Source organism: Carcharhinus amblyrhynchos, chromosome 14, assembly GCF_965287045.1.
Source record: "Carcharhinus amblyrhynchos chromosome 14, sCarAmb.v2.hapA, whole genome shotgun sequence".
NCBI classification, from domain to species: Eukaryota; Metazoa; Chordata; class Chondrichthyes; order Carcharhiniformes; family Carcharhinidae; genus Carcharhinus; species Carcharhinus amblyrhynchos.
This window is the reverse complement of record NC_137337.1, coordinates 29,896,252-29,923,951: the sequence shown is the minus strand read 5'-3', so window position 1 is coordinate 29,923,951 and position 27,700 is coordinate 29,896,252. Positions and strand designations below refer to the sequence as shown.

At 46.3% G+C, this 27,700-nt stretch overlaps 1 protein-coding gene across 8 annotated transcripts in view; it reads left to right on the top strand.

The window, feature by feature from the left end:
- eml1 (EMAP like 1) overlaps nucleotides 1-27,700 on the top strand; it is a 203,686-nt gene that overhangs the window by 110,957 nt on the left and 65,029 nt on the right. For 5 of the 8 annotated variants that reach the window (XM_080202531.1, XM_080202527.1, XM_080202526.1 and 2 more), the window contains exons 2-3: nucleotides 9,142-9,324; nucleotides 16,238-16,294. In XM_080202531.1, the coding sequence (XP_080058657.1) occupies nucleotides 9,142-9,324; nucleotides 16,238-16,294 (240 nt within the window). The remainder of the gene's footprint in view (nucleotides 1-9,141; nucleotides 9,325-16,237; nucleotides 16,295-27,700) is intronic. The other 3 variants (XM_080202532.1, XM_080202528.1, XM_080202534.1) reach the window with 1 other exon arrangement.

The following is a 27,700-nucleotide window of genomic DNA, read 5'->3' as shown; positions in this document are numbered from 1 at the left end:
TGTCCCCCATGCCAAGTAATGGCATTTCCATGCCTATTCACCCAATATACCCAATTCTACCAAATTGACACTATTTCTTCCCTGAATCTGACTGAGTAGGGTCCCATTCGTAGACATGCAGGGTAAAATAGGTATAGGGCGATGCGGCGGCGTGGGCTCGTTGGGCCGAAGGGCCTGTTTCCCGTGCTGGGTTGTTCTTTGTTCTTTGTATACACTGTATAGAAACAATTAACCCTATAGTGGCTGTATGATATGTTAAAAGAATCATTTAAACCATCACTCATTGATAACTTTCCACTTTCTCAAAAAGCTATTTTTTACTGCAACCCAATTAAAGTGTTTATCATCCAGCCCATTTAATATATCAATAGCAGAAACTGAAAACACTTGAAACCTCTTTATCTAGCGGAAATAGACATCTATTATGCAATTGACAGAAGAGATCAGAACTTTCAATCAATCAATGTTTTCTGTCAGTCAAGAGAGCTGGGACATCCATTAGAGCACTAAAACATCTGAGCCCCAGCAAAAGCATGCCTCCCCCCAAAAGAGTGAAATGGCTGAATGGAGAAGGTACAACAATACTGTATAAATAATCGGCACGCACAAGCAGACAATTTACCGTAAGTATAGAATAGGGAAAAAGCTCTTCCAACTTTTCCAAAGTTTTAGCTCCAGCAGCATCCTCTTCCTATTCAATGTAATGTCCTTCACTGAACTATCATAGCCACTTTTCTCCTTCTTAGGATTTTTTTCCTGCTCTTAACGAACCTTTAGGAGTAAATACTTTAACATGAGATGTAACGTTTAGCTGTAGTTAGCAAAGCCAATGAAATTACTTGCAAATGTTGATTCACTCAGCATTGTGTTATCTTGGCAAGTTTTATCATCATATCATGTAGTTTAAACTGCAAAGATTATTTAATTGATAAGACCTTTTAATTAAATAACCAATTCATGGAAAATCACTGCCTGACTGCTGCCCTTGACATGTTGCGGGGTCGAGACCCCCGTTTGACCCTATCATTGGGATCCTGGTCCACAACCCAAAATCTTGCTCCTGATATCAACTTGGAAGTGATCCGTAAGTCCACTGTAACTTGTTCAACAACATTTGTGATAATGGAGCAATTTCCAAACACAAACCTCTGTATAATTGTTTAAACCCCTCAAAGGGCCTGCGGTAGATTTGCAGTTAGCCGGAATTATGAACTGCACCATCAGTATTTGTCACTGTCAGGCTCTGTAAACTATTATTTTAAATCTGTAAACTATTGCAACTGTCCCTTACTTCCCCACCCTGCTTGACAGAGGAACATCCTCTTTGTAGTATGTGCTGGTATTGGTTTTATTGAAGTTGTCCATATGTTGCCTCCATGGAGGAACAGCAGTTGTTGAGGTGTTTATTCCAGCCATCTGCTCTTTTGTGGCTATTTGGCATCTTAATATCATCCTGCACAACCAGTGCAATAGATTTTTGATGGAGCAAGGGAGATGTTTAATAAGCTTTGTAACAGCATTTGTTTTCTTGCTGACTAGAAGAAACATTAGATAAATCATTGTCACAGTCCCTCTATGATTCTTCTCATTTAATTGTAAATGTTCCAATTTTAACATGCTGCACAATGTAATGCCTATCTATCAGGATTCATTTTTCAATCTCTTACATCCTGTGATCAAGAAAGGACAACTGTGCGAAGGGTGAATGAGCGCTTTCAGTTAATCAGCAATTTGCATTGTTCCCGAAACTTCTCCAAAACATGTTAAGCAGTGAGCATATTCAGTGCTTGAGATCATTCACAATTCTGGTTTCAAAATTCAGAGGGGATTCTCATTAGTTTTATTAGTTGTGTCACTTTGCAGTAATAGAGTTTGACGGACTGGTAAAGGTTAGCATGTTGTATGTTAGAGCCGACTCGAGTATAGAACTGCCATAGGCAGCGTAGGATTCAAAGAGCCATTTTCTATGAATATGTGACGCAAGTTAATCGTCTTGGACACTAGTCCCCAAAGAGTTTCTGGAACCTAACAATCGGGCAAAATCTATCCAATTGTTAGTTTTTGGCTATAAAATTGATTTTCAAATGTGATTCTGCCCTTCCAACACTCCACCTGCCAAATCCTCACAAAGACAAAATACTGCGAATGCTGCAATTTGAAACAAGAACGGAAAATGCTGGAGAGCTCTGATGAAGGGTCATTCTGACTCAAAACATTGGCTCTATTCTCTCGCCACAGATGCTGTTCGACCTGCTGAGATTTTCTAGCATTTTTTGTTTTTGTGTCAGATCCTCACATCATTCATTGAAACTAAGACAGTGGGCGAGATTCCCTGGCCTCCCATCAGCATTCTTTTTGGCCGCAGGAGAAGGCAGGCTATTCACTAGTAATGGGATCCTTTGGTCCCGCTGCTGTCAATGGGAATTCCCATTGAAGCGGCCCCACACTGCCGGAGAACCCGCGGCAGGACCAGAGAATCTTGCCAGTGTGAACGCCAGCTTTGTGACACACCAAGGATCAGCTAGAATGAGAAACGTAAGATGCAGTTGTCACCTTGGTCATGGGGGAAATGGGAAACTTCTTTAGCTTTATTGGTGTAGAAAGGTTGAGGGGTAAATACTGCAGCTCAGAATGAGTTTAGTGCCTGATTTAAGTATTTTGCGTGCAGCCCACACAGCTTTGTAATTTGACTGCGTCTATCATTGGAAGGGTTTACACTCCAGTAATGAAGGTTTCTCAGGAACAGGGCCTGTTATTCCCAATGGGTGTACCTTTGCATGCCATTTATCATCGAGGGGCAAGCAGGAAAGGATGGTAGAAAGGACACAGTTCAAATGAGAACATTAGGGCGGCACGATGGCACAGTGGTTAGCTCTACTGCCTCACAGAATCAGGGATCCGGCCTTGGGTCACTCTGTGTGTAGGGTCTGCATGTTCTCCCCATGTCTACATGGGCTTCCTCTGAGTGCTCCGGTTTCCTCCCACACTTCAAAGATGTGTGGGTTGGGTTGGTTGGCCATGCTAAAGTGCCCCTTAGTGTCAGGGGGATTAGCAAAGTAAATGCATTGGGTTACAGGAATAGGGCCTGGGTGGGATTGTTGTCAGTGCAGACTCGATGGGCCGAATGGCCTCCTTCTGCACCATAGGGATTCTGGGATTAGTGAGAGAATACATGTTGGTTGTGTGTGCTTCATGTAAGAGATATTCAGGGAATACCATGACCTGCAGTCTTGGTTGTCTGTCCATGCAGCTCTGTCTGAAGCTATGATGCTGATGGCTGCACTAAACCTGCAATCCACTGGGTCACTTCATGCAGCCACAGGGAGAGCCTGTGGCTATGAACCAGGGCGCACATTGACTTTAACATCACAGCAAGACGGCAGTGAGGTCGGGCCACCCAGTCTTATCAAGTTAACAGCTTTAACTAGATTCATTTTGCAAATTAAACCCTCGCCAACCTCATGCTATTGAGCTGAGGAGGAATTGGCACTTGTCTTTGCCTCTGCTTGATTCCCTTTCCAAATTAAAATCAGGGTGTGCCGTTCTCTCTTAGTCCAAGTCATGTTCCATGTCGTTACAGCATTGCATCTGAGGCACTGGCAGCGTAATCTTTACTTCCTGCGTGGCATGTACTTAATAGCACTTAAATAAGTTTGATAGTTTGGGGGCACTCAGTATAGGTGACAGAGACAGGGCAAAGGGCCCACAGGCTGAAGTTCATTGTAACAAAGCACAGAGACGGATTGAGTGTGACACACTAACAAGGTCGAGGCAATGAGAGTCCCTGACAGTTGCCAGCAAATGAAGCATTTGGTTTTTAATAAGAACGCCGCTCTTTCAAAAGAGACCCTGCTGTTTATAAATAACAAGCGCAAAAATAAGAAGCACAGATGCAGCAGAAGGGTCAGTAGTTGGCACAGATTTCATGCGCCCCAGTATAAGAGTGAAACAAAAGACTCGGTTGTTGTCCAGAGCACTGAACTGGTATTAATTCAAGGCACTGTGGACAGTTTACTCATTTTAATTTCAATTTATTTGACGGCTTAAAACAAAACCACACATTTGTGTTCGTGCAATTGAAAAGCTCGGTGATAAGGTTCGAGCTGACCCAAAACTGAAATTTTGAAGTTAGGGATTAGGTTTTGCACATTTTCCATGGTAGTGTTGAACTGGACATTAACAGGAGCTCACGCCCTGACCAAGACCACAAGAGACTACAAAAGGTTCTGAACAAAGCCCAATCCATTACGCAAACCAGCCTCCCATCCATTGACACTGTCTACATTTCCTGCTCCTCGGGAAAGCAGTCAGCAGAATCAAGGACCCCATGCATCCTGGACCTATTCTTTTCCATTTTCTTCTATCAGAAAAAAGATACAGAAGCCCGAGATCACGTACCAACCGACACAAGAACAGCTTCTTCTCTGCTGCCATCAGACTTTTAATGGACCTACCTCACATTAAGCTGATCTTTCTCTACACCCTAGCTATGACTGTAGCACCACGTTCTACTCCTTTCCTTCTCTATGAACAGTATGCTTTGTCTGTACAGTGCGCAAAAAGCTGAATAACAATGTGTGTGACAATAATAAATCAAATCAAAGATTCAAATGAGAAACCCTGGAATCAGGTTTTCCCACATGCTGTGGAGTTTTCATTTCACAAGGATTGCTTTTGTTCCTGACAACTGTTGGAACAAACTGCAGACAGATGTAGGCTTGTTAGTGGGCTGGCCACAGCAGCAAGAGAGTCCAATCCAATAGCTCAACTGGGGAAGGTTCAGGTTCCCAATTCTGAGGACAGTCCAATTCCCAATACCTGGGATGCACCTGATCTCTGATCCTGGAAGTTTGATCACTGAACATGGGGATGGGAAGTTTCTGATCCTGAAGGGTCTGCTTCCAGGGGACCTGATCCGGGAGCCCAATGTCCAGTCCCTGATTCAAAATGGTCCAATCTTCAATCCTAGTGAATCACAGATTCCCAATCCCAGATCCCTGATCTCAGTGAGAGGATCTGATTTCCGATCTTTTGTGGGGGGGGGGGGGGCGGGTTCTGATCCCTGTTCTGGGGGTATCCAATCCCTCTGGGAAGACCTGGTCCCCAATCCCAAGGGAGCATTTGATTCCTGATCCCAGAGATCTTGGTATGGGCAAAGTCTGATGGGAGAGGCTAGGGGTCGAGGCAAAGCGCTTGTACTTCCCCCGATCCACAAGCAGTGCTGTAAAGTCAGTTCCCTACTCCTTTACTCTTCATTCTCCTTTAGCTATGGGATTTCCCTCCCCCTTGCCCCTGTCTGTAGAAGTGGAAGAGCTGGAAGTGGGCTGGGATCAGTGTTCAGAAGTTTCAAATGTTGACATCTGACCTGAACCCAACCTGAACCCAACCCCCCCAGTTCTGACACACTAAAATTCAGCCCATCGTCTGCAGGTCATCAATTATTGAAACATTTGGCAGCCTGATACTCTAGCCATGTGTGAAGCTGCGGATCTAATAGATTATTACCATCTGCATGTTGAGTCCCTTATAAACTAACGCTTGCCTGTGTGCAAAATCACGAGTGCATCTGTTATTATAGGATTGCAAACAGCCAGCCAGTTGTCTCTCTCTGTGCTTCTTAGCACCAGTGTAAATGGGGCTGAGAAGTGACCCACAGCTGCTGCCCCATTTGCACAATGTGGAGGAGGTTAACAGCCACCCTGATGTTTTTCACCCCGCTGCTTAATGTGTATACAATAAGGCAGCAAAGTTTCGAGCATCGTGAGAGGCGAGCATTCAGCCTGCGCAGGCTGTTTCAAATAGTTAGTCAATTCGTCCGATTCCGTCGATCTTTCCTACAGGGTGGCACAGTGGTTAGCACTGCTGCCTCACAGCCCCAGGGACCCAGGTTCAACTCCTGGCTTGGATCACTATCTGTGTGGAGTTTGCATGTGCTCCCCGTGTCTGCATGGGTTTCCACTGGGTGCTCCGGTTTCCTCCCACAGTCCAAAGACATGCGGGTTAGATGGATTGGCCATGCTAAATTGCCCATAGTGTCGGGGAGACTAGCAGGGTAAATGCATGGGGCTATGGGGATAGGGCCTAGGTGGGATTGTGGTCAGTGCAGACTCGATGGGCTGAATGGACTCCTTCTGCACTGTAGGGATTCCACAGATTTGCAAATTTTTCCTTTCTTGAATATTTATCCAATTCCCTTTGGGATTGAAGTTCTGATTGAATCCACCGCTCTTTCAGGTAGTATATTCCGGATCATGACAACACTGTGTAATTGATGTTTGTATCCATTATTCATATTAGTGAAGCGAATAATGTTTGGCTTTAATTAAAGTTTTGTGAATGAAAATTGCCAATAACAGCCACTGCGCTGTGTGGAGATTTACATTATATGGACATCAATGCCGTACAAAATCTTTTCCAGTTCACAGCACGTGACATTTCAAAAAAATCCTTGTCTGTGTAATTTTCAGTGAAAAGATACTGGCATCTCTAACAAAATGGTAGGGAATGCCACTAGTTATAGAGCAAGTTTCAGAAACCTTCAGCTCATTGTACAGTGCTGAAAACAACCTCCGGAAATGTTTCACATGCTCTCACAAAATACATTAGGAAAAAATATTTCCTTTGCACAAGTTCTGTCTGAGATTTCAAATGTTCTGAATTACTTTTGTGGTGAAATGGTAAGTAACAAGCAATTTTTATTCAATGACAGTGAGTGGCACAATGGCACAGCAGTTATCACTGCTGCCCACAGCGCCAGGGACCCAGGTTCGATTCTAGCTTCGGATGATGATCTACGCGGACTCTGCACGTTCTCCCCGTCTCTGTGTGGGTTTCCTCCGGGTGTTCCGGTTTCCTCCCACACTCCAAAAATGTGCGGGTTAGGTAATGCTAAATTACCCCTTACCATCCAAAGGTGTGTAGGTTAGATGGATTAGGTTAGGTAAATACATGGAGTTGTAGGGATAGGGCGGAGAGGTTGAGCCTGGGTATGATGTTCTTTCAGACAGTCGGTGCAGACTCGATGGGCCAGATGGCCTCCTTCTGCAGTGTAGGGATTCTGTGGATTCTAATCACATTCCAATTGCATGAATTTTTCAACACACAACACAAGCCTTAGCAACAGAAAATGTGCATTGTGTGCAAGATTGAGTTCACGGCTTTCTCGTGTAGTGAAAATAGGACCTGACAGCAGCTGTACAATGACAATACAGGAAATAGAGATGAGCAGATCACCGGTAAGCTAAATCAGTGCCCTTTTTCCGAATTGAATTAAGCTTGTCAGCCAGCTTAAACTGTCTCGAATCCTTTTTGTCGTTAAACCTTTTCAAATGCAAAGTTGTGACCTACATTACACAACCGTGGCGCCCCATATGGCAGGGACACATGCTTAACATTGAACTCTTCTTTCTGAATGAGAATCTCTGGAAAAAAAAATTAACCCTTTTAAGGCACTTCAATAGAACTTTTATACCCAAGACAGGATTGTCTGTTTCCATTTTCACTGCACTGTAATGTAAACACACATGTGCCCTTTGTGTTGTACACTGTAAACAGGACATTTCCATGGATCCGGAATGTTTGTCCTGGGTCTGTCTCCAGGATTATCATTAGTACTATAATGAGGGTGGACTCCAGAAACAGGCACCCTGAGTACAACTTCACTGTATTCTGTCAGCCTGGTTGAAATTTGAACTCCATGTCAAGGACTGAGAGGGACTCACCCCACTAAACCCAAACTCAGCAGCTTTAGTTAAATAATGCACTGTTGGACTGGTATTTTTAAAGAAATGATATGTTAGAATCATAGAATCCCTACAGTGCAGAAGGAGGCCATTCGACCCATCGAGGTGGCACTGACAACAATTCCACCCAGGCCCTATCCCCGTAATCCCACATACTTACCCCGCTAAACCCCTGAACACCAAGGGGCAATTGAGCATGGCCAATCAACCTAACCCGCAGATCTTGGTACTGTGGGAGAAACTGGAGCGCCCGGAGGAAATCCACGCAGAAGTGCAAATTCCACCTGAGACCGGAATTGAACCTGGGTCCCTGGCGCTGTGAGTAAACCGTGCTAACCACTGTGCCACTGTGAGGCAGCAGTGCTAACCACTGTGCCACTGTGAGGCACTAGTGCTAACCACCGTGTCGCTGTGAGGCAGCAGTGCTAACCACTGTGTCACCGTGTCACTGTGAGGCAGCAGTGCCAACCACTGTGCCACCGTGTCGCTGTGAGGCAGCAGTGCTAACCACTGTGTCACCGCGTCGCTGTGAGGCAGCAGTGCTAACCACTGTGCCACCGTGTCGCTGTGAGGCAGCAGTGCTAACCACTGTGTCACCGTGTCGCTGTGAGGCAGCAGTGCTAACCACTGTGCCACTGTGTCGCTGTGAGGCAGCAGTGCTAACCACTGTGTCACCGTGTCGCTGTGAGGCAGCAGTGCTAACCACTGTGCCACCGTGTCGCTGTGAGGCAGCAGTGCTAACCACTGTGTCACCGCGTCGCTGTGAGGCGGCAGTGCTAACCACTGTGTCACCGTGTCGCTGTGAGGCAGCAGTGCTAACCACTGTGCCACCGTGTCGCTGTGAGGCGGCAGTGCTAACCACTGTGCCACCGTGTCGCTGTGAGGCGGCAGTGCTAACCACTGTGCCACCGTGTCGCTGTGAGGCAGCAGTGCTAACCACTGTGTCACCGTGTCGCTGTGAGGCAGCAGTGCTAACCACTGTGCCACCGTGTCGCTGTGAGGCAGCAGTGCTAACCACTGTGCCACCGTGTCGCTGTGAGGCAGCAGTGCTAACCACTGTGCCACCGTGTTGCTGTGAGGCAGCAGTGCTAACCACTGTGCCACCGTGTTGCTGTGAGGCAGCAGTGCTAACCACTGTGCCACTCTCTGTTTTGATCAGCTTGATGAATGAATCTCCTGTTGCTGTCTGTGATGTCATGGGGATGCAAATATGTAAACTAAATGAAAATTAAAAGCATGGAAAGAACAGAACAGTCAGTGTTGAGATAAGATAATGAGTTACAATGTTTTCACTGTTATTTATAAACATTGATCATTAACAGAAGCTCCTCTTAAAGTTGTTACTCAGTTTCTTCCATTTGATCTCTTCAGTTAGTGTTTCTTTTCTCTCTTGCCTCAGATGACAGTGCGTCTGCAGCTAGCAGCATGGAGATGACTGATCGGATTGCCTCTCTGGAACAGCGGGTACAGATGCAGGAGGATGAAATTCAGCTGCTGAAGTCGGCGCTGGCGGATGTAGTCCGACGCTTGAATGTTTCTGAAGAGCAACAGGCCATGCTGAACAGGAAAGGACCTACCAAAGGTAACCAAGAGGCAGAGAGCAGGAGGGTACAACTTCACTGCAAAGAGATAACACGTCACAAGCACACACTGCACTGCCCCCGTACTGACTAGCTTTGAAAAATAACACTTCTGACGTGATTCAGATGAAGTCATGTCATGATACTGAGCCACTTTTATCTATTGTATGGCTCTTAGCCATTTGTATATATTGCACTTACAGGCTAGGGTAGATGCGTAGGTTAGGTGGACTGGCCGTGCTAAATTACCCCATAGTGTTCCAAAGTGTGTAGGTTAGGGGGATTAGTGGGGTGAACACGTGGGGTGACGGAAATAGGGCAGGGAGGGAGGACCGCTGAGTAAGATCCTGTGTTGGAGCTTCAGTGAAGACTCAATGGACCAAATGGCCTCCTACACCGTAAGAATTCTATGTCTTAACAGCTACAGGCAGGAGAGAGGCAAAGAGAAGAACAATTTCCTGGGGCCTTACAGTGGCACAGTGGTTAGCACTGCTGCCTCACAGTGCCAGAGATTTGGGTTTGACACCTGGCTTGGGTCACTGTCTGTGTGAGGTTTGCACATTCTCCCTGTGTCTGTGTGGGTTTCCTCCCACACTCCAAAGATGTGCAGGTTAGGTAGATTGGCCATGCTAAATTGCCCCTTAGTGTCAGGAGGAATAGCAGGGTAAAAAATGGGGTTATGGGGATAGGGTCTGGGTGGGATTGTGTTCAGTGCAGACTCGATGGGCCAAATGACCTCCTTCTACCATGTAAGAATTTTATGTCTTAACAGCAACAGGCAGGAGAGAGGTGAAGGGAAGAACAATTTCCCAGATGATTTGAGTTTCAGTCACAGGGGGTGATTGGAGGTTGGACAATGGTGTGGGTGCGAGTGTCTTGTTCCTGTGGTGAGGGCAGTTTGTCTCTGTTGGTTCAGGTGATTTATCCAGTGTTTGCTTTTGGGTAGTATGATACTGGTGGGGGATTGGGTGATCGGAGGGCAGGTAATATTGCTTTCCTTCACTGTGCAGAGGGATGCCTTTTTGCAATCTGTAAACAGTGACCAAGGAAAGGGGTTTAGGAGGGCTAACCAAAAAATTGGGTTAAAGGATACCGGAGTTGAGGAGGTATTTTAGAGGAGGGGGAACCTGTGGAATAACAGGACGTGATCAGCTGAAAGCAAAGGGCTGATGCACATAAGACAGTGAGGAATTGAGAGCTCAGGAGAGATACAGGGCTTGAGAAGGTAGGCTGGTGATGTGACGGGGGCTTCAAAGACCAAAACAGAATGATGATTTTAAATTGGAAGCACAAGAGAGGAGGAGGCCATGATTAAGTTTAGCACATTATTCCCTCTGTTATTTCTTTCCTTTCTCTTCTGACGATCCTCTGCTGGAACTTAGAACTTGGATTGGTTACCCTCCACAGCGTGAGTCTGGATTTCAGGTACTGATGGGCTGTTTAACCACATTGTGCATCACAGTTAAATCCAATCCTGCCCTCATCCATTGGCTATACATGTGCTCTTGCAGGGACAGAAAGCTTTGTCCCGGTTCCTTCTCCCGAGTTCAGGTGTATTGGTTCTTCTCAGACTGTGATGAGTCCCAGCTGAAGTTGAAACATTCCTCATGGAATGGCCAGCAGCTCAACTGATATTGTGGCACGGTAGCACAGTGGTTAGCGCTGCTGCCTCACAGCGCCAGGGACCTGGGTTCGATTCCAGCCTTGGATGACTGACTGATGGAGTTTGCACCTTCTCCCTGTGTCTGCAGGGGTTTCCTCCGGGTGCTCCGGTTTCCTCCCACAATCCAAAGATATGAGGGTAGATAGATTGGTCTTGCGAAGCTGCCACTTAATATCCTAAGATGTGTAGGTTGGGGGGATTGGTGGGGTAAATGTATGGGGTTACAGGGTTGGGAGTGATAGGCCTGGGTAGAGATGTTTTGTCTGAGGGTCGGTACAGGCTCGATGGGCTGAACGGCCTCCTTCTGCACTGTAGGATGTCTATGATTCTATGTCATTTAGCCAGTTTTCAACTTCACATCGATACATTCAAACAGAATTAAGGAAGATATTGGCTAGAATTTTTTGGCCAATCACATCACACTGCCCTGCCAGTGAGACCACAGACTTTGGCTCTCAGCCAAATCTCCATTCACCACAGCGGGACTGGAAAATCCCAGCTGAGGGTGAGGTCAGAGAATTCCGGCCCGTCTTTTGTAGAGAATTGGATTCCAACTTTCTTTGGACAGTTTTATCTTGAAGGAATGTTGTTGACCTCTAATGTCTCATTCTCCTGCTGATAGCAGCTCTCTCTCTGTGCAATCTGTATATCCCAGATATTTGCGGTTGCCAAACTTTGAGCAGGACGATATCTTTCTACTAAGACCTGCTTAGAACAAGAACCAAACCTGAGCTCATAGCCAGGAAAGGTCAACCTGTCAGGGAACATTCTACCTTTCATTCCCTATGACATCAAACTCCCTGAAGGAACATACAGTTTTAAATAAAAATCAATTATCAGTAAATCTTTATTATAGCAGAAAGGTTGTTTGAGTTATTAGCAGAGTTAGTTGAGTATTTGGCAATGTAATAGGTGTCACTCTGCTGACTGGGGTTCCCTTTTTAGCGGAACACGGAAGGAGACAATTGGCACAGTGGTCAGCACTGCTGCCTGACAGTGCCAGGGACCCAGGTTCAATTCCATCCTCGGATGACTGTGTTCTCCCTGTCTCTGCGTGGGTTTCCCCCAGATGCTCTGGTTTCCTCCCATAGTCCAAAGATGGATTGGCCATGCTGAATTGCCCCTTAATGTCCAAAGATGTCTAACTGAGATGGATTAGCCATGGGAAACGTGTGGGTGTTACAGGGATAGGGAAGGGGAGAAGGCATGGGTAAGGTACTCTGTCAGTCAGTGTAGACTTGATGGGCTGAGTGGTCTCTTCTGCACTGTAGAGATTCTACAATTCTAGGAGACCATTTGTTCTTTTGGTTGGCCAATTTTATTCACAATGTTTCACATCAGTGTTTTCCCATTTGCAAACTGCACAGAATTACTGAAAGCAGCAATTTATCTCAGTCCCAATTTATCTCAATTCATCATCAAGCTTCAAGTTTGGAATGAACAAGTAGAAAATTCAATTCTTGCAAATCTGAAGATATAATGAAGTTGATGAATAAACATTGAAGGCCTTCCTACCAGGGAACCAGTTACACGTGGATTTAGATTTTTAAGTTTATTTATTAGTGCCACATGTAGGCTTACATTAACACTGCAATGAAGTTCTTGTGAAAATCGCCTAGTTGCCACCCTCCAGCATCTGTTTGGGTACACTGAAGAAGAATTTAGCATGGTCAATGCATCTAACCAGCATGTCTTCCGGACTGTGGGAGGAAATTGGAGCACCCGAAGGAAACCCACGCAGACACGGGGAAAATGTGCAAACTCTACACAGACAGTGACCCAAGCCGGAAATCGAACCCAGATTCCTGGAGCAGAGGCAGCAGTGCTAACCACTGCGCCGCCCTAATGTATAGATTCTTGACCATTTGGTACTCAACCACATGCAAATATATATATAGGTACTCAAACACAGTCAAGTAGTTGACAATTAAGGATTCTAAAGCACACAGCACATGATTCAAAGTTCTTTCCCATGAGGTAGTGAATGCATTCAACAATTAGAGACTCCGTTACACACAGGTACACAACAGTTAGAGCCTCATTCATACAAGTTCTAAAGTACCAGCTCCTCCAATACATGTCCCTATACAATCACCAGCATATGTACCGGTACTAGCTTACCTAGGAAAGTGACTATTTTGGATATACCACCACTGAAAGGAATTAAAGGCAAGGAAATTAATTAGGTTATATGCTGGTCTTTTCAATGACTATTTACTGCCCATTTGCGTTGTGGCTAAAAATATGTTTTGAAACTCAACTTTAAAAAAGGTTACTAAATGGGGCAAGATTTATTTTATGTGCAATTAGTAACATGATTTTAAATCTATTTATAAAGGAATAATTTTAATTGTTACTCACATTGGAACACGCCTTACTGTAAAAGGATATACCAATTAAGTCGTAGGGGGGGATTTTCTGGCTGCACTCGCTCCGAATCCGGAAAATCCCACCCTAGTTCAATGGACCTTTCCATGGTCCGCTATCGCCGATGGGAAAATTCCCTCTAATGTATTTGCCATACTTGCCACATTTTGAAGGAAGCTTTAAAGCAGGCTCTTTGGCTAACTTGGTGCTATCAGTGGAATGGTAAGTGTTTCTTTTATTCATTCGGGAGACATGGGCGTTGCTGGCTGGCCAGTAAATATTGCCCAACCCTAGTTGCCCTTGAACTGAGTGGCTTGCTGGGCCATTTTCGAGGGCAGTTGAGAGTCAACCATATTGCTGTGGCTCTTGTGTGTTGAGAGTTGAGGATGTTTGAGGGTATTTGTTGCGTTTCGGTCACAGAATTGTGACGATGCTAGTAACCCAGATGGCCAACAATAAAATTTTGTGAGGAAAGGAATTAACTTCCCTTTAAAATTCCACGGAGGCATTTCAGAAATTTCCAGTAAGACCTTAAATAGGATATTCACTATTCTCAGTAATCCTGTCCATATCAATTAAGAATAAAATAAAGTTGCCCCTACCTTTAATTCAGACATCAGGTTAATACTTGGTGTACACATGTACCTTCAATATTTTGAACATCATGGGATCCAAATCAGAACTGGTTTAAACTTATCCAATTGAAGGTGCTTTGAATTCCTGCAGGGACACTAAGGACTTTTCAACTTATTAATCCAGGTCTAATTATTCTTTAACAACAGTAACAAAGGCGGTATGATGGCACAGTGGTTAGCACTGCTGCCTTACAGAGCCAGGGACCCGGGTTCGATTCCCGGCTTGGGCAACTGTCTGAGCGAAGTCTGCACATTCTCCCCGTGTCTGCGTGGGGTTCCTCCGGGTGCCCCAGTTTCCTCCCACAATCTGAAAGATGTGCTGATAAGGTGCATTGACCATGCTAAATTCTGCCTGATTGTACCCAAACAGGTGCTGGAGTGTGACAACTAGGGGATTTTCACGGTAACTTCATTGCTGTTGTGTTATTGTGACAATAATAAATAAACTTCTAAACTTATCATAGAATCCCTACAGTGTAGAAGGAGGCCATTTGGCGCATCAAGTCTGCACCAACCACAATCCACCTAGCTCTATCCCCATAGCCTCATGTATTTGCCCTACTAGTCCCCCTGACACTAAGGGGCAATTCAGCAATCCACCTAACCCGCACATCTTTGGACTGTGGGAGGAAACCCACTCAGTCATGGGGACTGTGTGCAAACTCCACACAGACAGCGACCCAAGCCGGGAATCAAACCGGGCACCCTGGCGCTGTAAGGCAGCAGTGCTAACCACTGTGCTGCCCTTTGACTAAAACTTGCACTTATATAACACAGTCACAAAACATTCCATGCCACTCAGCATGGGATCAACTAAAGAATATCTTTTCTATAAAAACTGTCCAACGTTAGTATTTAAGTTATTATAGTACATTTCTAATAGTTTAGGAAACATAGTAGAGTGTTCTAAGATCTAGTTCATGATAAGCAGATGAAAGGGTGGGTTGCATTTAATCTAACTGTTCAGTTCCTTTTTTTGTTGCTACCCTTTGTTTACAGCTCTTAGAACCTAGCTCTGAAATTCTGTTTGGTGTAATGATATTTTCAAAGGTGAAATGTGATGGCTGACTTCAAAGATTGTTATGAATAACCAGCAGGTCATTAGTGATGTATTGTTCAGCTCTCTCCGCTATGATATATCTTCATAGTGTGTGCTGTTATAAAGCTGGCAGTGAGCAGAGGCGGCATCTCCTGAGAATATTAAGGGAGTTCCATTTTCTCCTGTGATTTTCGTATCAACAATTTTCCAACAACTGTTATTTTAGTAATTGTTTGAAAGAATGTCAGAATCTGTTTCGGTTTTAATGTTACTACTCTATTGTTCATAGAATCTCTACAGTGCAGAAATAGGCCATTTGGCCCATTGAACCTGCACTGACAACAATCCCACTCAGGCCCTATCCCCATAACCCCATAGAATGGCAGAATTCTCGAACCCTTACAGTGCGGAAAAAGACCATTCAGCCCATCGAGCCTGCATTAACAACAATCCCACCCAGGCCCTATCCCCATAACCCTACGTATTTATCCAGCAAATCTCTCTGTCACTAAGGGGCAATTGAACATGGCCAGTCCACCTAAACTGCACATCTCTGGATTGTGAAAAGAAACCCATACGCTCACAGGGAGACCGTGCAAACTCCACGCAGACAGTCACTCCAGGCCGGAATTGAACCATGGCGCTGTGAGGCGGCAGTGCTGACCACTGTCGATCAGTCCGTCACTGTACAAAGCCTACAATTAAAATGCACAATCATAGTTATATTGTTTGTATGTCTGCCCAACTCAGTCTAAATTGGAAATCAGTTGTCTTTCCCTTAGGGAAGGAAATTTGCCGTCCTTGCCTGGTCTGGCCTACATGTGCCTCCAGAACCACAGCACAGTGTTGACTCTCAACTGCCCTCGGGCAACTAGGGATGGGTAATGAGTGCTGCCAGCCAGCAATGCCAATCTCCCACATATGAATATAAAAAAAGTTGGTGCCACTGTCCTTATTTAGAGATTTTCAGATTACAGCGCTGACACTTATAAACCCTGCAGTGTTGGAATGATACTTCTGTGCAACTTTTTAACCTTCTTTGCAAAGCTACTCTACTTTCAGTTGCTCAGCCCATTGATCTTTTGTTTTATTTATTTAATTCTGTTAAACTTTTCTTTCTGGGATCTTTATTATTTCAGTCACATTTACATTTTATTTTCCTCTTTTTGTCTGTTTTTCTTTGCCAAATGCTTCTCTTTATGGATCTTTAGATCAGGCAGCATCTAAACGAACAGAGGCAGATAAACAGGGCAGTGCTAACAGACCAGGTAAGCATCTGAGCTCCCTTCAACTCCGGATGATAGAAGCTCCCCACAGAATATGATGCAATTTGCAAGCATGTGCAAGATGCTGACAATTGTGTTACTGTGACACTCTAAATTAAAATTCTCTAGCTGTTGTCAAGTGCATTGTTAATGAATGATGATGGATTGGATGTAAGGACATTTGCTTCACAAAATGTTGTCATTAAGTTAATGGAACCTTCATGACTATACAATAATCATTTTTACTTAAAGCCAACCAGTTAATTTTCCTTTCTCGCTCTCCTTGTACAATATTCCCACCTGATCCAGTGATTTATATCAGGATCAGAAGCGTAGGTAGACAGCTTCCTCTAAGACCATCTGCTGGGAGGTGCCAGAAGAGCATCATCTTCTACTGTTCCTTCCTAACCTTGGGGCTCTGCCAAGCAGCAATGTGGGAACTTCTCAGTCAACTTGACCGAATCAGGAAGTCACCACGTGATGAGTGTTTGGGAATTGAATCCATCAACTTCAGTTGCACAAATCATGATGATAATGAGCTGACTTCCAATAATATCTCTATGTCAAAAACAGGCTTTCTTCATTAGGAACAGAACTTGTAAAATGCGATACAACACTTTTCAGACCCACAAGACATTCAAAGTACGTTACAATCAATTAGTTTTGAAGTGTGCAATATGTCTTTGGTATTTATCTGAATATCTCCCACACTGGGTGAGATTCTCTGTCCTCCCAGCCGTATGTTTCCCACCGGAGGGAGTAAGCGTGTTATTTGCTAGCGGCGGATTCTCCAGTCCCGCCACTGTCAATGGGGATTCCCATTGACGTCACCCCACGCTGGTGAGAAATCCACAGGTGGGGGTGTGCTGCCAGCAGGACTGGAGAATCCCGCCGGCGTGTACAGCCAGAGAATTCCAACTATTATTCATAACTGTACATTTGAATGATTCTTGATGGAGACTTTTTCACTGTGAAAAATGCACAATTTACACAATACATGTTGGACGAGGTGGGCTCGAGGAGGAGTTCTTGGAATGCTGCCGGGATAGTTTCCTGGAACAGTGTGTGTTGGAGCCGACGAGGGAGCGAGCTATCTTGGATCTGGTGCTATGTAATGAGGCGGGTAGAATTAGGGACCTTGAGGTGAAGGATCCTCTTGGAGAGAGTGATCATTGTATGGTGGAGTTTCTGTTGCAGATGGAGGAGGAGAAAGTGGGTTCCCGGACACGTGTCCTTTGTTTGAATAGAGGGGAGTATGGTAGGATGAGAGAAGAATTGGCGAATGTGGACTGGGGGAGCGCGTTGGAAGGTAGGTCTGCTGAGGAGCAGTGGAGGATCTTTAAGGAGATCTTTCTTGGTGCTCAGCAGAAATTTATTCCGATGGTTAAAAAGGACAGTAGGAAGAGAGGTAATAAGCCGTGGATAACGAAGGAGGTGAAGGAAAGTGTTAAATTAAAAGCGGAGGAATTTAGAGTAGCTAAGAGCAGTGGGCGAGAAGAGGATTGGGAAAGGTTTAAATGTCAACAAAGATTGACAAAAAAGTTGATAAAGGAGGGTAGAAGAAGCTATGAAGCTGGGCTAGCGCTTAATATAAAAAAGGATAGCAAGAGTTTTTATAAATATATAAAAAGGAAGAGGCTGGCTAGGGTGAATGTTGGTCCTTTAGAGGATGAGAAAGGGGACCTAGTGGTAGGGGATGGGGATATGGCTAAGGTCTTGAATAACTTTTTTGTTTCTGTCTTCACGGAGGAGGACGTGAATAATTTGCCGGGTGTTAGCGATGGAAAGGTGGTAGGACTGGAGGGTCTTAATGACATTACTGTTACTAGAGAGGTGGTGCGCGACAGACTGGAGGGGCTGATTGTGGACAAGTCCCCAGGACCGGATGGAATGCATCCGAGGGTTCTGAAAGAAATGGCGGAGGTGATAGTGGATGCCTTGGTGGTTATTTTCCAGACGTCGCTGGATTCCGGGGAAGTGCCGGAGGATTGGAAAACGGCTAATGTTACGCCGTTGTTTAAGAAGGGTGCCAGGCAAAAGGCGGGGAATTACAGGCCGGTTAGTTTAACGTCTGTGGTAGGTAAAATGTTAGAATCCGTCATTAAGGAGGAAATTGCGAGGCATCTTGAAGGGAATTGCTTGATAGGGCAGACGCAACACGGTTTCATTAAAGGGAAGTCGTGTCTGACCAATTTACTGGAGTTCTATGAGGATGTGTCTAGGGCGGTGGATAGAGGAGAGCCGGTGGATGTGGTCTTTCTGGATTTTCAGAAGGCGTTTGATAAGGTACCTCACAAGAGGTTACTGCAGAAGGTCAGAGGACATGGAGTTGGGGGTAGGGTGTTAGCGTGGATAGAGGATTGGTTGTCAAATAGGAGGCAGAGAGTGGGGGTCAATGGGTGCTATTCGGATTGGCGGTTGGTGACTAGTGGGGTGCCCCAGGGGTCGGTGCTGGGGCCTCAGCTATTTACCATTTATATAGATGATCTGGAGGAGGGAACCGAGTGTAGGGTGTCGAAATTTGCTGATGACACTAAGATTGGGGGAAAGGCAAATTGTGCGGAGGGTGTGGAGAGTCTGCAGAAGGATCTAGATAGGCTGGGCGAATGGGCCAGGAAATGGCAAATGGAATTTAATGTTGGCAAGTGTGAGGTGGTCCACTTTGGTAGGAAGAATGGTAGGAAGGACTATTACTTACGTGGCGAAAAACTGCAGCAGGCGACGGTGCAGAGGGACCTCGGGGTCCTTGTGCATGAGTCGCAAAAACCCAGCCTGCAAGTGCAGCAGGTGGTCAGGAAGGCGAATGGGATGCTGGCCTTCATAGCGAGGGGGATTGAATATAAAAGTAGGGAGGTCTTGCTGCAGCTGTATAGGGCATTGGTGAGGCCGCAGCTGGAGTACTGTGTGCAGTTTTGGGCGCCGCACCTGCGCAAGGATATTTTGGCCCTGGAGGGAGTGCAGAGGAGGTTTACTAGGCTGATACCGGAGTTGAGGGGGTTGAGCTATGAGGAGAGGCTGAATAAACTAGGCTTGTACTCGTTAGAGTTTAGAAGAATGAGGGGAGATCTCATTGAGACGTATAAGATGATGAATGGGATGGATAGGATAGAGGTGGAGAGACTCTTCCCGCTCAAAAAAGACAGTAGGACTAGGGGGCACAGCCTCAAGATAAAGGGGGGGCGGTTCAGAACGGAGTTGAGGAGGAACTTCTTCACTCAAAGGGTGGTGAATCTCTGGAATTCTATGCCCGTTGAAGTGGTGGAGGCTGCCTCGCTAAATATTTTTAAGAAGCGGGTTGATGGGTTTTTGATAAGAGAGGGGATTAAGGGTTATGGGGAGAGGGCGGGAAAGTGGAACTGAGCCACGACAGATCAGCCATGATCTTATTGAATGGCGGGGCAGGCTCGAAGGACCAGATGGCCTACTCCTGCTCCTATTTCTTATGTTCTTATGTAATACATTGACAATAACTTGCATTTTTATACTGCATTTAATGTGGACTAACAGCCCAGATTGAAATGTCATTTAGAAGTGTCTAGCCACAGAAGGTGAAAGAAGCGACTAAAATCTTGGTTGAAAGAATGAGATTTGAGGAGGAGAAGGAGGTGGAGAACCAGAGAAAGAATTCCAGAACAAATAGACAAAGGTTGTCCATTCTCAATGCAATGGTCAGACGGAGGAGGGGAATTTTACATTCAAAGGAATTTACAGAACTCAATTTGGCTGAGGTTATGAAGGGAGTTAAACACAGAATTTTCAGTTGGAGATATTCACGGAAAAGAGATTGTGCTGAGGCCAAGAATAATGGTTTCAGCCTAGCTAGTGTCTAACTGGAGGAATTCTCACGATTGGATTCGGATAAGCAGGTGATCACACAAAGATAGTGGAGTCTTCAAGAAATGAGGTGGAACTGGATACTACAGTGTACACTGTGGCGCCATGGGAGGACAGGACTAATAGCAAATTATGCAAGCCAGTACTGTGTGAATAATATTGGGGAATGTGCGCATGCATCCATTGCCTGGTTACTTATTCTAGATGGTCAGCGCAGTAGGAAGAGAGAATGATTTTCCAGGCTACAGAAGACTTGTGAGGAAATCATGTTGGAAGATGTTAATAGTTGGTTTGCAACCAAATAAAGCAAAGGGCAACAGCCATGAAAGATGAGAATTATGGGCAAAATCTTCACTGGGCCACTAAAATGGGCAGATAAAGCTTACCATTCTGTTCCTGCTTCCATTCTGCTGAAACTGTATAGCCAACAGCTCTGCGGTCATTGGCAAACTTTCTGCAGTATTTCCAGCCAGAACAACAACAACCAACTGCATTTGTATAGTACCTTTGATATGGTAAAACATCCCAAAGCATTGCTTCTTCACAGTGCCAGGGACCCAGGTTCAATTCTGGCCTCAGGTGACTGTCTGTGCAGATTCTGCATGTTCTCCCTGTGCCTGCATGGGTTTCCTTCAGGTGCTCCAATTTCCTCCCACAGTCTGAAAGACGAGCTGGTTAGGTGCATTGGCCATGCTAAATTCTCCCTCAGTGTATCCAAATAGGCTCAGGAGTGTGGTGACGAGGGGATTTTCACAGTAACTTTATTGCAGTGTTAATGTAATTCTACTTGTGACATTAATAAATAAACTTTAAAAAAACTTATAAACTTTACTGAAACATTTACTTAAGGACACAGCTGATGGTAAATGCCGATGTGCTCCAATCCCAAAGGGAAGATTAAACAACTGGTCCCAACAGTATTTTGCAGTTTGGTATTAGATGTGAAATCCAGACAACAGCATCCCAGCCTTTTTACTTTTTTAAAATTTGATTTGATTTATTATTGCCACATGTATTAGTATACAGTGAAAAGTATTGTTTCTTGCGCACAATACAGACAAAGCATACTGTTCATAGAGAAGGAAACAAGAGGGTGCAAAATGTAGTATTACAGTCAGCTAGGGTGTAGAGAAAGGTCAACTTAATACAAGGTAGGTCCATTCAAAAGTCTGATGGCAGCGGGGAAGAAACTGTTCTTGAGTCAGTTTCACATGACTTCAGACTTTTGTATCTTTTTCCTGACGGAAGAAGGTGGAAGAGAGAATGTCCAGGATGCGTGGGGTCCTTAATTATGCTGCTTGCCTTGCCAAGGCAGTGGGAAGTGTAGAATTAATGGATGGGAAGTTGGTTTGCCTGGTGGATTGGCTTCGTTTATGACCCTTTGTAGTTTCTTGTGATTTTAGACTGAGCAGGAGCCATACCAAGCTGTGATACAACCAGAAAGAATGCTTTCTAAGGTGTTTCTGTGAAAGTTGGTGAGAGTTGTAGCAGACATGCCAAATTTCCTTAGTCTCCTGAGAAAGTAGCAGCATTGATGGGGTTTCTTAACTATAGCATCGGCATGGAGAGACCAGGACAGATTGTTGGCGATCTGAACATCTAGAAACCTGAATTTCGCGACCATTTCCATGTCATTCTCATTGGTGTAGGTGGGGCAAGTCCTCCACTATACTTCCTGAAGTCAGTGATTATCTCCTTCGTTTTGCAGATATTGGGGGAGAGGTTATTGTTGCTGCACTAGTTCACCAGATTCTCTCTCCCTCTTTCCCATACTCCCTCTCATCATTGTTTGGGATCAGACCCACTACGATGGTTTCATCCGCAAATTTGAAAGTCGAGTTGGAGGGGAATTTGGCCACGCAGTCACATGTGTACAATGAGTATGGTAGGGCCTAAGGGCGCAGCCTTGTGAGGCACTGGTATTGAGGATGATCGTGGAGGAGGTGTTGTTGCCTATCCTTACTGATTGCAGGTCTGTGGGTTAGGAAGTTCAGGACCCAGTCACAGAGCGAAGAGCCAAGTTCCATGCCACGGAGTTTGGAGATGAGTTTTGTAGGAATAATGATGTTGAAGGCAGAGCTGTAGTCAATAAGTAGGAGTTTGATGCAGGTGTCTTTGTTATCCAGATGTTCCAGGGTTGAGTGTAGGACCAGGGAGATGATATCTGCTGTGGACCTCTTGCGGTGACAGGTGAACTGCCATGGGTCCAGGCAATCTAGGAGGCTGGAATTGATTTGTGCCATGACTAACCTGTGGCGATTTAAACAAAATAAATGTTTGGTAAAAAATAGAATAACCAACAATAATATAAAATAGGGCCCTATTTTAATATTTTGATTCCAAGTGCTGGGTGCACTTGAAACTGGGAGTGTTTCACATCCGATTTTTAGACCCGTTTTCAGGCACCCCCATATGCATTCTGCCTATCAAAGTATCAGCGATTCCAAATCATGCTGTAGAAGCCTGTGGGCAGGGCTTATCGCACCCAAAATCCTGCAGCACTGTTTGGCACCTCCAACTGCCCACGTGCAAAAACAAAATGATAGAATATCCCTCACAGGCCGGATAATGCCTCCCTCCAACCCCCAATATTACTCAGCCCCTTATCCTGCCACCCTAACCATTCGCAGGCTCCTCCCCACTTCCCCTCCCACCAATCGCAGGCAGTGTGGCAGTGCCCCCTCTTCCCCTCCTCTGATCCCAGACCAAGTGGCAGCAGACCCCCCCTTCCCCCTCACTGATCTCAGGCAGAGTGGCAGCAGACCCCCCCTTCCCCCTCACTGATCTCAGGCAGAGTGGCAGCGGACCTCCCCCTTCCCCTTCACTGATCTCAGGCAGAGTGGCAGTGGACCCCCCCCTTTCCCTCCGCTGATCTCAGGCAGAGTGGCAGTGGACCTCCCCCTTCCCCCTCACTGATCTCAGGCAGAGTGGCAGCGGACCTCCCCCTTCCCCTTCACTGATCTCAGGCAGAGTGGCAGCGGACCTCCCCCTTCCCCTTCACTGATCTCAGGCAGAGTGGCAGCGGACCTCCCCCTTCCCCTTCACTGATCTCAGGCAGAGTGGCGGTGGACCTCCCCCTTCCCCTTCACTGATCTCAGGCAGAGTGGCAGTGGACCTCCCCCTTCCCCCTCACTGATCTCAGGCAGAGTGGCAGCGGACCTCCCCCTTCCCCCTCACTGATCTCAGGCAGAGTGGCAGCGGACCTCCCCCTTCCCCCTCACTGATCTCAGGCAGAGTGGCAGCGGACCTCCCCCTTCCCCCTCACTGATCTCAGGCAGAGTGGCAGTGGACCTCCCCCTTCCCCTCACTGATCTCAGGCAGAGTGGCAGTGGACCTCCCCCTTCCCCTTCACTGATCTCAGGCAGAGTGGCAGTGGACCTCCCCCTTCCCCTTCACTGATCTCAGGCAGAGTGGCAGCGGACCTCCCCCTTCCCCTTCACTGATCACAGGCAGAGTGGCAGCGGACCCCCCCCTTCACTGATCTCAGGCAGAGTGGCAGCGGACCTCCCCCTTCCCCTCACTGATCTCAGGCAGAGTGGCAGCGGACCTCCCCCTTCCCCCTCACTGATCACAGGCAGAGTGGCAGCAGACCCCCCCCTTCCCCTTCACTGATCTCAGGCAGAGTGGCAGCGGACCTCCCCCTTCCCCTCTGCTGATCTCAGGCAGAGTGGCAGTGAACCCCCCCCTTCCCCCTCACTGATCTCAGGCAGAGTGGCAGCGGACCCCCCCCTTCCCCCTCACTGATCTCAGGCAGAGTGGCAGTGGACCTCCCCCTTCCCCTCACTGATCTCAGGCAGAGTGGCAGCGGACCCCCCCCTTCCCCCTCACTGATCTCAGGCAGAGTGGCAGCAGACCCCCCCCTTCCCCCTCACTGATCTCAGGCAGAGTGGCAGCGGACCCCCCCTTCCCCCTCACTGATCTCAGGCAGAGTGGCAGCGGACCCCCCCCTTCCCCCTCACTGATCTCAGGCAGAGTGGCAGCGGACCCCCCCCTTCCCCCTCACTGATCTCAGGCAGAGTGGCAGCGGACCCCCCCCTTCCCCCTCACTGATCTCAGGCAGAGTGGCAGCGGACCCCCCCCTTCCCCCTCACTGATCTCAGGCAGAGTGGCAGCGGACCCCCCCCTTCCCCCTCACTGATCTCAGGCAGAGTGGCAGCGGACCCCCCCCTTCCCCTTCACTGATCACAGGCAGAGTGGCAGCGGACCCCCCCCTTCCCCCTCACTGATCTCAGGCAGAGTGGCAGCGGACCCCCCCCTTCCCCCTCACTGATCACAGGCAGAGTGGCAGTGGACCCCCCCCTTCCCCCTCACTGATCTCAGGCAGAGTGGCAGCGGACCCCCCCCTTCCCCCTCACTGATCTCAGGCAGAGTGGCAGCGGACCCCCCCCTTCCCCCTCACTGATCTCAGGCAGAGTGGCAGTGGACCCCCCCCTTCCCCTTCACTGATCTCAGGCAGAGTGGCAGCGGACCTCCCCCTTCCCCCTCACTGATCTCAGGCAGAGTGGCAGCGGACCCCCCCCTTCCCCCTCACTGATCTCAGGCAGAGTGGCAGCGGACCTCCCCCTTCCCCTCCGCTGATCTCAGGCAGAGTGGCAGCGGACCCCCCCCCTTCCCCCTCACTGATCTCAGGCAGAGTGGCAGCGGACCCCCCCCTTCCCCTTCACTGATCTCAGGCAGAGTGGCAGCGGACCCCCACTGATCTCAAGCAGACAGCTGCCAGACTATCTCTAACTGGAGCATCTGAGTCAGACTTTAATGGAGCATGCCTGTTTCGCGCCATTTCTGGATGGGCGAACACAGTGGTAAACGGGGAAGTGCTGGTAAAGTTGAGCGTGCAGCCCATTAAATCAACTTGAATGCATTTAAATGGCCATCATGCCTGTTTCGGGTGTGGTCCTGATCGCATGCATTTTTGGGCCTTGGTAAAGGGCGAACCGATGCGGAAACGTGCTACTCACCTCATGTCCAACTTTACCAAGTTTTCAATCCCAAAAATGGGCACAACATGATGACAAAATCTGGCCCTAGAAGTACACTGAACGAAGACGATGGCTACACAGAGTGTCACAAATGTAATTACTTCCAATCTTAACTACCCTCAGATCTAGCTCTCCTCAAATTGTTCCATAACACTTGATAGATTTTAAAATCTGTAAAACAAAATCCAGTTTTTTTTTGTTTTTAATCCAATTCAATCAAATCAAGTCCAATTCAGAATCTCAACAAGTTGGGACATTCCTGATCCAAGCTGACAAGACAGGGCTCTCACCTCCTGTCTTGGGCTTGATCTAAATGATCCAAGCTGATTGGAGTAGGCATAGCTCCTCCTCCAAGGCTTGATCTCATTTGCATCTTAGCCAAAAGACCAAAATGCAGCTTTTAAAAATTGCTTCAAATGTAGCTAAAGTGTAACCCAGTGACTTCAACCAAGTATAGCATGTCCATACTACGCTTGATCTGAGCCAAAAAGCGGAGAAGCAACAAAATCCAGTAATCGTTACCGTACTAGGCAGTTGCATTTGTTTGGGGTTGTTTTTAAGGTAAAACAAGCAGCTTGCTTTTCAAGACAAGTTTTCATCATAGGCACTTCTTGCTAGGAGTTACATCAATCCTGCTGTTGGCTGAGGTCTAAAAACAGTTTCCTGCATAGGTTTAATCATCTTTTTTTCCCTTTCGATCTTTCCTTATTTGATTATTTTAGAAAGCAGACTTTCATTTCTTGATGTTAGTTTTTAGAGTGTAAAAGTAAAGTACACTCACATTATGAACCTTTCTTCACATCTTGTATCTCTTCCTTTGAACCCTTAACAACTTATTCAAATCCATTCATGTTCTGCTCTCCGCTTTTACCAATTTGCCTTCGGTAAAGATTTGTTTGCAGTGTTGCTAAGCTCATCAACATATCAAAGGCAGTGGTTCCATTAACACAGCCACATCTCGACACTCCCACACCTTCCAAGGTGTCTTTTCTCTCACACTTTTGCTGACTTTAACTTAATAGCTGCTGTAGTGCAGCGGTAAGGAAAATTAGCCTTCTCCCTCCCCGCTGCCCTCAGATCATGTCCAATGGTCAGTAGCAATTAATATTGGAACCAGCGCCAACAGCATCAGCGAGACAGAACTCCTTAAATCTGTTCACTTCAAAACCGGTCCTAGGAGGGTTGGCAGGAATAAAGTTCCATTCAAAAGGTACTTCTTCAAAATGAAATATTTTTGTTTGGAAAATGATTAGTGGTGGAATCACAATATTTATGGTTCCTAACAAATGAAGGACTCTGACTGATAGGGTCCACTTGCCAACGGATTTGTTCTGAATGGCTCTGACTGCCCTATTTCACTGCATTGCAACAGCATGTTCACCAGGCAGGGTTCCTGGCAAGCAGCCATGGCTGATCAACACTGCTGATTTCTTTACCCTGAAATAGCAATTAACACACGGGCAGAAAGAAGATCTTCAAAAGGCACACACTGATCCTGTGCTGTGGAGGACTGACATCCTCTGGTATATGGCAAACCTGTCACGAGACACTGTGTCACTATTTTAATTAATGTGCTCGATAAGACAATGAGCCAGAGGACATTAAAGGACTTCACACGTTGGTCCACAAGCGTGTCCCTGACTGTGATATAAAGGACCGAAAAGTACAAAGGAAATAATAGAAGAAGCAACTGAAGAAAGTAATGATTTGAATTCTTTCAGGGGACGAATGAATGCTGCTTAAATCTGATATTGGCATTGTTTTGAATTGTTGTTAGGTGAACAAGAAGTAGGCCGTTTGCATAAATTTTCCAAAATATGCCTCAGATTTGGACAAGTATCAGATTCACAGGGGTTGAGGAGGAAACTTGCGTGTAATTTAATTTAAAAGCAAATGAAAGGGAAATATAAAAATTGTAGGTGGCACGGTGGTTAGCACCGCTGCCTCACAGTGCCAGAGACCCGGGTTCGATTCCTGATTTGGGTCACTGTATCTGCAAGTTCTTCCCGTGTCTGTGTGGGTTTCCTCCGGGTGCGCTGGTTTTCTCTCATAGTCTGAAAGACATGCTGTTAGGTGCATTGGCCATGCTAACTTCTCCCTCAGTGTACTGAACAGGCGCCAGAATGTGGCAACTAGGGGATTTTCACTGCAGTTGAATGTAAGCCGACTTGTGACTAATAATAAATAAACTTAATATTGGAACAGAGGTCAGAACTCTTTACAGCACAGAAACAGGCCATTCAGCACAGCTCTTATGCTCCACAAAAATCTCCTCCCACCTATTTCCAACTCCATTGAAATATCCCTTTCCCATCCCTTTCTCTCTCATGTGTTTAATCAGCTTCTCCTAAAATACATCCATGCTAGTCACTTCCACCACTCCTTGAGATAATGAGTTCCACATTCACACCACTCTGTGGATAAAGGATGTTCCTGAATTCTCTGTTGGATTTATTAGTAATTATTTTATGTTTATGAACTTGAGTCCTGGCCCCATCTTTGTTTTTTCTACCTTATCAAAATCTTCCGTAATCTTAAAGACCCTCTGCAACATTACCACCCAGTCATCTCTTTCTCAGAGAAAAGAGTCCCAATC